Source organism: Lycium barbarum, chromosome 1, assembly GCF_019175385.1.
Source record: "Lycium barbarum isolate Lr01 chromosome 1, ASM1917538v2, whole genome shotgun sequence".
NCBI classification, from domain to species: Eukaryota; Viridiplantae; Streptophyta; class Magnoliopsida; order Solanales; family Solanaceae; genus Lycium; species Lycium barbarum.
In genome coordinates, this window is record NC_083337.1 from 11,259,064 (window position 1) to 11,272,192 (window position 13,129).

A 13,129-nucleotide genomic window follows, 5' to 3' on the forward strand; every position below is an offset into this window, starting at 1 on the left:
ACGGCTCACTCTCTACTTCAACCACAACAACAATCCAACAACAACATGCATGAACTATACATTCAAATTATCATGCAACACAAGAACAATAAGCATTCTTACCTTTCAATCTTGTTCTTCACCTTGGCCGAAACTTCAACTCTATTTAGGTGCTACACTTTCTTGTTTCTTTTCAACAACTACTACACCTTCTTATACACTAGATGAGGAGTAAAATTGGTGGAGAAAACTGAAATTTTTGAGCAATTGTTGAACCTCACTCTCGGCTAGCTCTTAGCCGAGAGCTTCCCTCTCTCTCTCTAAGTGTTCTACACTTTGGAATGTTGAAATGAGTTGTGAAAATGTGGAGTGAATAGATTTTATTGTCTATGTGTCCCCTCCATGCCTTGGACATGTGGATCACACTAAATTGGGTCAAGATTCCTTGACCAAGGCACTATAGTGCACGGCCAAACATGGCCTAAAATAGTGGGCAGATTTTTGTCTTTCCAATCCCACTTATTAATCCAATTATGGTTAGTTTAATCCCATTTTGCTACCCAAGAAGGCCTTACACGTTCCCCCAACTAAGCATGGGCAAAAATCTGATTTTGTCATGTGTTTGTGGGGCCCACACGGCCACTAGTGAAAAATTTGTGAACATTTAAGTCTTAATACTCAGCCCAACTTGCATCGTCCATATCTCCTTATCCCGACATCATTTTGACGAGCGGTTTGTTGCATTGAAAACTAGACTCGATGAACTTCATTTTAGGCTTTTGAAACATCTTAAAACTCCTCATATACTAGGAGATATGCCTCCTACAATATAGGCTAAAATCGGGTCCGAGATTTTACTGAAATTGTTCCGATTCATTTCGTTTAACTTCTTATCCTCTTCCTGTCACGACCCAACCCCGTGGGCCGTGACTAGTGCCCGAATTGGGCACCCGAACACAATCACAAATCCGAGTGGCAAACAGATGACTTATACCGACACAAATATCAAACGCTGCCTCAGATTATATCAAACACATCCAGGTATATAACAGAAGCCGACAAGGCGGTGTTTCAAATTTATAAGATTTTCAGAAAAAAAATTCGGCAGAGTTTCCTTTGTTTTTCGGACTATCCAAAATAACCCTGTACACAGTAAATACCACAAAGGCCACACAGGGCCAACAGAACAACATATACATGTGCGAGCCGACAAGGCTGCCATAACGAACAGGGTCATACCAACACATTTGTACAGAAGTAGGCACACACACCCACAAATACGTCTACAGACCTCTAAACAGACCAAACAGATCATATGGCGGAACAGGGCCCCGCCGTACCCGAATAAACACTTATATATACAACAAAGGAAGTTATACCACAAGCTAGGCTCCGGAACAAAGGAGCAGTCCAAAATAGCTGAATAGGTATCCTAAGCTGGCGGATCTCCAAAACGAGCGTCTGTACCTGCGGGCATGAACGCAACCCCCCCGAAGAAAGGGGGTCAGTACGGAATATGTACTGAGCATGTAAAGCATGAAACATAGTAATAGACTCATAAGGAAACAAAGTATGTAGGACCCAATGCAACAATCAAAAATTCATAAAACTTGCCTTTGGACATATTTCATCTGTCTCGTTCTCATATCAATGTCAATATAGGGTTTTGTAATCAAAGCTTCATAATCATTCTGTATATAACATATATAACGTGTCCCGGCCCTTTTTTTTAGGGACTCGGTAATTATAATCATAGCATCATAAACATAAACATATACGTGTCCCGGCCCTTTAGTGAGGGACTCGGTAATAAGGAATATATGCCCTCCTGGCCACCATCTCCATATCATCATATCATCACATCATCATATCATCATATATATATAACGTGTCCCGGCCCTCTAGTGAGGGACTCGGTGAATAATGTAATAAACATACGCACGAAAACGTGTCCTGGCCCGGGACTCAGTGAAGGGTATAGCGGTAAGCACGAGCAGAATAATAAGCAACCACATATATGCAATTCATCTTTTGAGACTCAATAGATAAGAAACTAACCAGCTCTAAAGTATTGGGATAATAATCATATTCAATTCTTTTCAACTCCCATTATAAGCCATAGCAAGGAACGTTTCAGCTTTCATGTACATGTATCAATTTTCATGATGTAGTTTTTGAAAGTCAAGTATACTTCTATTCATGCCATTCTTTTAAGAGTAGGAACTTCTATACATCATTCATTAGTCAATCATGTAGGCTCATGACAATAGCATTAAGGAAATATAGAATCATAAGTCATGCATGGAACTAGAGAATAGAATTTGCCCCAAGGTTCATACCATTTCATACTTACGTCTAGGGCATGCCAAAAGAAAGAAAGAATAGGCTTTACATACCTTTAGCGTTTAGTCGTATTATACTTGTACTTGCTGCCCAATAACACTTATCCTATATCAAGATATCAAGAGCTACGATTAGTCTACGAGGGAATTCAATACGTACTTTAACGTTAACAATCCCTTTCAAACATTTAGACCATGTTTCGTTCGCATTCAAACCCACTAGCGTTACAAGCTAACATTGCTAATCGTTCTTTTATATATTAATCAAAACTTGTTTAAACATGACTTAGGGAACTTGGGCAGTCCATACACCATTCAAAACTGTTTCATACACATGGCTAAACAACACACATAGCATTTCCATTCTCACTTAGCAATTTTCCAGTTTTAACTTGCAACAACAACAACACGTTTAATGACATTACTTTCATGATTTTTGGAACTGTTTTAGCATCATTTCCATTCTTATAACAGCCCACCATCATTTAAGTTTCAACTTGAATCAATGCACTTTACTTTCACTAAACGTTTGCAACAAGAATCAACATTCAACACACACAAATTCACTTCTAACATCAAAACTGTCCACAGTTTTGGACTGCCTATACACTTCATCATAATTCATTTCTTTAACACCTCAATTCACATATTCAACATGCATACAATACACCACAATGTCCATAACAATAACAATCCAAATGTGACACAAAACAGTCCCTAAATCTCCCCTAAAACAGTCCATTTTTACACGGCTACTACACCCCTCCCACAATTTCGTGATTTTCATCCGTTTATCCAACTACAATACATTCAATCCATTTCCAATACATGTTCAAGAAGATAAAGCATGACTTCATTAGAACCTTCAACACACGGCTCATTTTCATTTCAAGAAAAAAAAAGTCCAATATCCAACATACAACATCACAACCAAACTTCTACAAATCTTTGTTCATTTGCCTATGTTGATACATATTCAATTCATCAACAATACATGCAAAATGAAATCAATCATGACTTCACCTCACTCACGGCTAACTTTTTACTTCAACTACAACAACAATCCAACAACAACATGCATGAACTATACATTCAAATCGTCATACAACACATGAAAAAAATTATCAACTCTTACCTTATAACTACACTTCAATCGGCTAGCCTTCACTTTCACTTCTTGGATTTTTTTTTAACACTTGTTCTTGCTATATCAATGGATGCTACACGTTAATATACCTTCAATGGAGTTAAATTGCTTGAGAAACTGAAATTTTTGGATCAATTTTTCTTCACCATTTTCGGCTAGCTCTAGCCGTGAGTCTCTCTTTCTCTCTCTAAGTGTTCTACACTTTGGAATGTTGTAATGAGTTGTGAAAGTGTGGAGTGGACAGATTTTTTTGTCTCTTTGTCCCCTCCATGCCTTGGACATGTGGATCACACTAATTTTGGGTCAAGATTCCTTGACCAAGGCATTGAAATGCACGGCCAAGCATGGCCTAAAAGTGGGCTGTTTTTTTTTTTTTTGTTTTGTCTTCCCAATCCCACTTATTAATCCAAGTGTGATTAGTTTAATCCCAATTTTCCATTAACACTTCCATGCCAAACGAAAATTGTAGACAAATTGTGATTCGAAACGAAACCGGAAGTTAAAATCTCTACTTCGTATCTTAAAATAGTCTTGTCTTTAACTTGTCACTTTTAGTTTAAAACGTCCCAATGTATGAAAATATGGGATATAACACTTCCAACCTCATGTAACCTCTTATACATACATATACACACTTATATACATCAATAAAAATCCATATACATATCTCGAAGGGTCCGGAGAATCACAATAACCTTAAAGATAACTAAAGAACTCACAAAGCTTCAACGAAACTCCAATCGCAAAAGTATATTCATATCTTTTGTCCATCTTCTATATCATTACTAATAATCTCAAATACTTTAAAAGGTCACTCACATCACCTCATATACATACTCATAACGCAATTTCAAATCCTTTAGGTTACCATGTCACCTCGAGATACTTAAGACAACCATATATATAACGATATTCTTACTAACTCGATTAACTTTCCTTGAACCTTCTTAACTCATTCTTTCTTGTTTTAGTACAAGTAGCACAGATTATTATGGAGTGTAACAGTAACAACTTGGATACCAAGTTTGTATCGTAGCAAATCCATCCTAGGTTTTTCATCGGTCTAAACTTCACAAGCAACCTTGTATATGTGATGGTTGATGTAATAGATATCCAATAAATTAGTCAGAGGTATGCACAAGCTAATATATACGCCATTCTTATCCAAAAAAATATTAAGTTTGAAGAAGTAACAGAAAATAGGAACCCAAAAGTAAATCTTAACCAATATGAGCTCTATGACTAATATCAAAGAACAAATCCATGTAAACATACGGCGCTTGGCGTAACTCAACCCAAAAGCTAGCTCATGAAGGGAGAATTGCCCAAGTCCATATAAGTAGACCACCAGTCCATTTCCCAACCAATGTGGGACTCTAACCCACTCTAATACCCCTTTCACGCCCAAGCCCAAATGGAACATGGATAATACATCATGGGGGCCCAAACAGGAAAGAACGTGACTCTAATACCACTTGTTAGGATTAAGTGCTTACTATCATGCCAAATGTTATACTCCCTCTATCCAAGTTTATGTGGAACCCTTTCTTTTTTAGTCTGTCACAAAAAGAATATCACCTTACTATGATTAGAAATAACTTAACTTTAAAATTTCCCTTTTACCCTTAATGAAATGATCATAAATGTCCAAGGTTTGTTTTAAACCACACATTTCAAAAGTCTTCCTTTCTTTCTTAAACTTTGTGTCAAGTCAAACGGTGCCACATAATTTGGGACGGAGGGATTAGCTGATAGCAAGGGTGCAACTTTATTTCTTAACCAAGACAATCAAGCAAGCGTCATGTTCGACTATGACACTGATCCGGGCCATCATCTAGGCCTCTCCATAGGCAAGATGCTGGCGTTATCCAACAATCCAACAAAATAGTGTGTGTGAAAGGAAGAATCGCAGAATTCTAGACATGGTGCATAGTCTTTTGAAGAGAAGGACCTACGTCTATTTATTGTGACAATACCTCAACCATTAATCTCCAAAAGAATCCAGTTCTACATGGAAATACTAAACATATAGCTATGATCATGTGAAATATCACTTCTTGCTGATCGCACAAAGGATGCAAAGATCAACCTTGTCTATTGCAGAAGTGACGAGCAGGTTGCAGACGTAATTCACAAAGCCATTGAAGCTAGTGTCGTTCGTGAAGATATGTGACTTTTGTGGTGTTTGCAAATTAAACCGAAAGATGTTTCAGTTTAAGGGAGGGAATGTTGGCAATATGGCTTTGTGGGTCGTGGTTTAGCTCATTTGTTAATCGTATGTTTGTTTACCGCAATTATTTAGAAGTTAAATAGTTGCTTCCTAGTCTTTAGGCTACAAGTGCTAGTGGAGTATTACTACAGTTTGTGGTCAAGTTAGTGGAGTTCGTTTTTTCTTTGATTTAGGAGACATGGGAATGTTCAGTTAGTTACTTTCTCTTTTTTCTTTTTTTTATATTTAAAGTATCTAATGTAATTGATGAATATTGAAGTCAATCAAGTATTTTCATTTGTTATATTACTTTCTCTATTTTTGCTGTCAATATTTATCATGTGGTATCAGAGCCAAGGTCATGGGTTCAATTCCCATGAATGACATGGTGCATGTGGCAGGTGTTCGGAGGGGGATTGTTGGGTAACGCCAACACCCTGCCTATAGCGAGGCCTAGGTGAAGGGCCATGGATGGCCCGCGTCAGAGTCATGGTCGAAAATGGTTTTTGGTTGATGGGTTTGGTTAAGAAATAAAGTTGTGCCCTTGCTTTCAGCTATAGCTATTGACATGATGGTAAGTATTTGATCCTAACAATACAAGTATACAACCATCAGACTTGAGCAAAAGAAAGTAAGCTAACCAAAACCCCAACAAATTGAAACATAATTCGAGCGATAATAAACATTAATACATGGTAGAGAACAATATTGTGCACTATGCTAGAATACCAATAACAACAATAACATAGCCAATGTAATCCCACAAATGGAGTATGGAGAGGGTAGGATGTACGCACAATTTACCCCTACCCACACATGGTGGGGGTAGAGAAGTAGACCCTCATCTCAAAAAAAAAAAAAGTAATCAAAGCAGGATCGAAAGAAAAATAAAGATAGATAATACCAATAATACTAGCCCACAAACAGAAAATAACCAAAGAAACGAAAACAATGAGAATTCAAAACCCGGGAGCATATACAAACACAAGAACGTAAAGAGATAACAACTTGTTGTTCATACATATATATAAATAGTAAAAGCAGATGGAAGTACCTCAAAAATAAGGAAATCGATTTTTCATAGAATGGGAAGTGTTGCAGGCAACCAAAGTCCAAAAATAAGAGAGAAAGATAATGATTTATTTGTTCCTTTGATTATGAGTTAGTGGACAAACAGCGAACAGGCAACTAGGTCTCTTGTTTTACTGATTACTTCGTTCTGTTACTATTTTTTAGGCGGAAATATAGGTATTTCATTTTTATCTGGAGTTTAATAACCAATTTCCAATACAGCTGCAAAAACTTAATTAGAGCCCATTTGGATGGGCTTAAAAAAAGTGACTTTTATGTATAAAGTGCTTTTAGAACTTTTAAGTGCTGAAAGTTATTTTTATAAATAAGCAGTTGAGTGTTTGGATAAAAGTGTTTATGCTGAAAATAAGTTGTTGATGTGTTTGGTAAATAAGTGTTGTTAAGCATTTATTTTCTGTCAAAATGACTGAAATACCCTTAAAGTTGTTAACACCATAATAAGTTGATTTAAAAGATTTTTAAACTCTAAAGTTGATTCAAATCAAAAGTAATTTATATTTTAAAATCACTTCCACTATAAAATGTTTATTTAAGTTAATTTTTTATAAATACATGTTACTTAAGGGGGGTGCATGAGCTAAAAGAGACACTTATTTTGGAATGAAGGGAGTAATATCTTCTTGATTTATTTCATTACTAGTGAAATTGCCCGCGATTCGCGCAAGTACGAAAGACAGTGATTTTACAAATTGACACTTTTAAGATTTTTTTTTTATTTTTTTTAGAAAAGAAGAAAATAATTTCTCATGTAACCTGGATTAATCTTATATTTATTTGAATATTTTCTTTTCTTTTTCTCTTTGAGTTGTACATTTGACTTCATTAACCATTCAATCCAAGTCTAGGAATAATAAAAAAGAAAAGTAAAATATGTTAAGAAATATTTGGAGAAATGCAATGTCTGATGTTGGACTTCATTCCAACTTTTTCTCCCTTTATAATGTTTTATCCTTTATCTTCTATGCGTTCTTATAATGGTTTATCCTTTTATCTCCTATGCGTATCTCCTATGCGTTTTCATTACTTATTCTTTCTCTTACTCCCCTATTTTTTTGCCTCACGTTTACAGAAATCTTTATTTTTCGTTGTAAAGACAAAGTAATTATATAGGAATTAACACTAACACTATAACTATAAGCCCGCAACATGCATAAGATGTACTTAATAAAAGTGCTAATACAACCGAAAGCACTCCACTATAAATACAAGAAGTGAAAAATATTCATATAATACAAGCATCAAGCATTAGAAATGTCACTAGCAATCATATCACGAAACTCCATCCAATAGACATCATTTTGTTCTCCTACATCTTCGACATCTACATCGTTAGCTCTTGAAGTTGTGCCAATATCATTAGAATCAACCGATGGAATATAGCTCTCATTCTCGGTTGTTTGGAATGCATCATCCACATTGCATTTCTTTCTAATATAATTGTGAATGGCCATAGTAGCAAGTACGATGTTCCTTTGTGTGTCAATGTGATAGTATGGCATGTCTCTCAAAATAGACCATCTTGCTTTCCAAACGCCAAATGTGCGCTCTACTACATTTCTACAAGAAGAATGTAAATAGTTAAATTTCTCAATGCGTCCTCTTGGATCTCGCAATTGTCGAGTTGCACCGCGGCGAAATTCAGCTAGGTGATATCTTACATTATTTCCTTTGTATGGAGCCATGTATCCTTTCACGTGTGAATATCCTGCATCAACTAGATAATATTTGTTTCCGCGTGGATGTGGAAAGTTGAGCTCTTCTCTACGAAGGGCCTCAGCAAATATACGACTATCGTGAGCTGCTCCTTCCCACCCAGCCCATGCAAATGTAAAACACATATTAAAATCAACAACGGCGAGAATATTCTGAGTCGGATAACATTTACGTCCAATATATGGTATCTCTTGACCTTGCGGTAATCTAGCTTTAACATGTGTGCCATCAATTGCTCCAATACAGTCCTACAAGAAGTGAATGTAAAATAAGAAACTTGAGATCCATTTTTTTCTCGTTAAATTCTAAGGGGCAAGAAACTATCATAAAGCTTTTATTATATAAGGGTAGTAAAGATACAATGCAGAATAACAAATTATCATAAACGGGTTACTTACTTTAAAGAAAGGGAGATATCTTTGTTTACATGGCTTGTGAGCATCGCAACCATCATTATAATTTGGATGTGGTTGAATGATATCTCTTGCAAGCTTACAAACGGCCTTTAAAACACTATGAAAGTGTCTATGAATTGTCTCTCCAGAATGTTGAAAGATATCTTGTATCATTCGATTTCCAACTCCATGTGCACAAGTCATCAAGAATATGCCTAACATTTCATGTATAGACATTCCACGAGTGGGTTTAAGCCCATATTTATCAGTTAGGTCATTGGATAGATCAATGAACACCGCCTTCTTCAGTCGGAAATTTTCATAACAACGAGTCTCATTTCCTCGTAATATCTCTTGAATAAACTCATTTCCAGAGTGCATTGATGTACGACAAGGTTCTTTCCATAGGTATTTTTCATAATACATCAAAATGTATTTACCTGTTATATGACATAAAGCCATCCGCTCCTTCTCATCTTGCTCTCTCCGAATCTCTTCTAGTTCTTGATCTTCGTCATCTAACAAATCACTTAAATGAGGAGATACCACATTGCTAATATCCCAACTCTCCATTTAACTGAAAATGGAAATGGCTCAAATTAGTAAAGAATGAAAGTTTTTCCAACAACCCAATTTCAAGATTTTTTAGAAACTCCATTGTTTCAATGCACTCATATCTATCTTCGGAAAATCACGTAAATCTCAAATTTCCACATTCATTAAAGTCAACACAACAACAATAACCATAAGGTCTAAGGATACAACCACAACGTCAACACAACATTAACAATACATAAAGTTTACACGTACAACCATAAGATTTAGGGATACAACCGCAATGTCTAAACAAGAAGCAATAAGTAAAGTTTACACGCACAACCATAATGTTCGAACATTAAACAATAAAAACATTTAACCATAGCAACGCAATCATCCCATTTTCTCAAGGTGTAACTGATAGTTATACTCCAACCAAGATTTCCAAGCTTCATCAGTTTCCATCTTAAGAAACAGTTGACGTGCATCCTTCTTAAGAAACATGTTGCAAACATAGTTGTACTTTCCACTCCCAGCAGGAATATCAGAAAAATTTGCCAACATATTCATACACTTATCGATGACGGGATCATCTACTGAAGGGGATGTAGCAGTGCTTTTACTAGATATAAACTCCACTAGAGAGTGTACATCCTCTCTCATTGATGCCGCACTAGATTTTGCCTTTTTTTTTTTTTTTTGACTTGATTGCTAGTGCCAGTATCATCAATTGAACCTTGTCTTTTAAGTGACGACTTAGGAAACATAATTGAATCTACATTCTGTATATCATCACTTTCATCATTCCCTTCATCACTAGGATTGATAAAGTGTTCTTTGTCATAGCCACCAATATTATTTGTTCCTTCTTCATCAAGATCTACTCCAATGCCAGACATTTGTTCTTGATTCGCTGCACGTGCTCTTTCTCCAGTAGCAACAATATCAGAAAACAACGCATCATAGCGATACCATATAAGTGAAAGATCTATTTTCCTGAACTTATTGTATCGATCATCCTCCTGTAACAAAAAAATCAAAACTACTTTAAACTAACCAAGAAATTTAGCAATGAAAGAAAAAAGAAAGACATAAAAAATGTGAGAGATGTACCTTAATTTTTCGCTCCCACCAATCATCATCTGTCATAATTGTATTTTTCGTGGCATCACATCCTAAACCTGTCTCCCCTCTCATCAACTTCTTAAAAAGAATCTAATCTTTTTTTATGTTATCCTAATGATTTTTCATTTGTTTTTTATCATAGTTTCTTCCCGTGGCTCTATTGAATTCTTCAACAACATTATTCCATCCATCTCTATTTAAATGAGTGTGTGGTCTACGTCCTTGTCTAATCTCATTTTCACACAAATCTATAAATTTAATGTTGGCATCATCATCCCACTTAGCATTACTTCGTGCTTTACTAGTTTCCGGCATGATTGAATGTAAACAATCTGAAGAAAGGAGAAATAAACGTTCATGAACTCTGCAACATCATAATGTTGGCAGCCCAATAACTAAACACACAGCCACAATTCCCTAGTCACAACTTTTTGTACACATACCAAAATAGAGACATAATAAAGAAGAAGTGGAAGCATAAAAAATATTTGATTATTTGAATGTACCGAGAGTGGAGAAAAAGAGGCAACAAAGAGAAATAGTCATACAATAGACTAAAAGCCCGCTACTGCAGCCAACAGCCAGCAACCGCAGCAGCAGCCACCAGCAGCCGCAGCAACCAGCAGCAGCCACCAGCAGCAGCAACCAGCAGCAGCCACCAGCCGCAGCAACCAGCAGCAGCCACCAACAGCCGCAGCAACCAGCAGCAGCCACGAATTACGAATATCAGCAATTACGAAGCATTTGGCTGCAGTTTCTTTTGCTTAAATGAGAAAAGCAAGTACTAAAACGAAAATGAAATAGTCCAGACACTATTCATTGATGAAAGTTTCTATCTAAAAATGACACTAGAATCTTGACTGTGTAAACATTAGAAGTCACTGTCACAGAATAGATAATCAAAGTAAAGATCTAGTATCTAAGTAATAGAATATGCAGAGTGGAAGACAGCAAAATATTATCATATTGAGGGGGAAAATAAAATTATTGCTTTATCCACTAAGGCCAAATCTTCACTTTGATAAAACAAAAGTGCATATCAAATATGAGGAAGAGCTTAGAAACTAAAGACAATTAGAGGGCATGGTAGGGAAAATTGTTAGTGTAATTAGAATACATCCTAATTCTTTCCATAAAGTAATTAAAAGTCCTAATGATACTTGTCAAGTTACCATTGATTTAGTCTCTCACTTTTCATTTTATTTATTCCCTTCAGATTCTTTTATTAACATTTCCTCTTTTTCCCATAAAATAAACCATGCTATCTCTTTCCCAAGAGAACAGACATCACAGACCAAACTTTTACGTTACCCTGCTGAAAAAGAGGGTTATTCTAACCGATCATGTACTGCTAGTTTCAATAAAGAAATCAAACACTTCCAACAGAAGATTCAACAAATCATTTTCATTGCAAACCATTAAGTGAAAAAGAATCTAGAACAAAAAGAGAAGTCATAGTAGCAATTAAATAATAATTTGTTTCAAGATGGTAACTTTACCACTTAAGCATCTGGATTGATCACATAGGCAACTTAATGTATAATTCAGAGACCATATATATATATATAAAAAAAAAAAAAAAAAGGCAGTCCGGTGCACTAAAGCTCCCGCTATGCGCGGGGTCCGGGGAAGGGCCGGACCACAACGGTCTTTTGTACGCAGTCTTACCTTGCATTTCTGCAAGAGGTTGTTTCCACGGCTCAAACTCGTGACCTCCTGGTCACATGGCAGCAACTTTACCAGTTACGCCAAGGCTCCCCTTCTATTCAGAGACCATATATTATACAAATAAATCAAACACTTCCAACAGAAGATTCAGCAAATCATTTTCATTGAAAACCATTAAGTGCAGAAGAATCTAGAACAAAAGAAAAGCCATTGAAGGAAATATGCAGGCAATTATACTTGAAGATCAAAAAATTAAACAACAACTATCACTTAAGCATCTTAATCAGATAGGCAATCTAATGCATCAAAATCAGAGACCATAGGTTAAATTAAAGGGCAGAAACTTGAAAAAAAAAAACTAAGGTTTTGCTCTACTCACTTATTTCCTTTGATTTTGAACCATGCCTCAGCACAATGCCTATGTGCAGCAGCCAAATCATCTTTACAGGAACATCCTAATTCAATGGCAACACCAGATTCAGGAGTACCAGAACTCAACAAACTCAAATGACAAATCCTACAATCTCTTTCAATAATTTTCTCAACATGCAACTTTTTTTCACCATTACCATTTTCTAAGTCTACTGATCTATCAGACTCAGCTACAGATGAAACTCTTCTAGACTCCACCATAGCTTCACCAATCTCAGACTCAGTAGCACAAGCAAAACTATAATACAATATTGAATCACCTTCGACAACAATTTCAATCTGTAATATCCACGATAATCAAACAATTATTTCAAAAGCGCATTAACAAAGGTCGATTTCAAACAAAATTGTTCAAGCAATGCTACACACGAAGCAAATAAAAAATGAAAGGTCTCACTGATTACACTGAAAAATTGGAATCTGAAAATCGCACAATACCTTTATCGACAATATCTCAGCAACAGAAGAAGCAATTTCTTCGAAACCAACG

General features: G+C 36.0%; 1 protein-coding gene and 1 pseudogene across 1 annotated transcript; both read right to left on the bottom strand.

Moving 5' to 3' along the window:
* Positions 1-7,925: 7,925 nt before the first annotated feature.
* LOC132609519 (uncharacterized) lies at positions 7,926-9,450 on the bottom strand. The gene is made up of 2 exons (XM_060323546.1): positions 8,881-9,450; positions 7,926-8,730 (listed from the first exon to the last, which is right to left on the bottom strand). Exons 1-2 carry the CDS (start codon positions 9,448-9,450, stop codon positions 8,008-8,010), a joined length of 1,293 nt encoding a protein of 430 aa, XP_060179529.1. The 3' UTR covers positions 7,926-8,007.
* A 167-nt stretch (positions 9,451-9,617) lies between these two features.
* On the bottom strand, positions 9,618-12,579 carry LOC132631801 (L10-interacting MYB domain-containing protein-like; annotated as a pseudogene).
* Between the last annotated feature and the right edge of the window lie 550 nt (positions 12,580-13,129).

Coding starts and splice junctions, on each gene's coding strand:
- LOC132609519 (XM_060323546.1), bottom strand. CDS start 9,450: ATGGAGAGTTGGGATATTAGCAATGTGGTATCTCCTCATTTAAGTGAT. Junction 8,731..8,880: donor GATATCTCCCTTTCTTTAAA/GTAAGTAACCCG, acceptor CACTTCTTGTAG/GACTGTATTGGAGCAATTGA.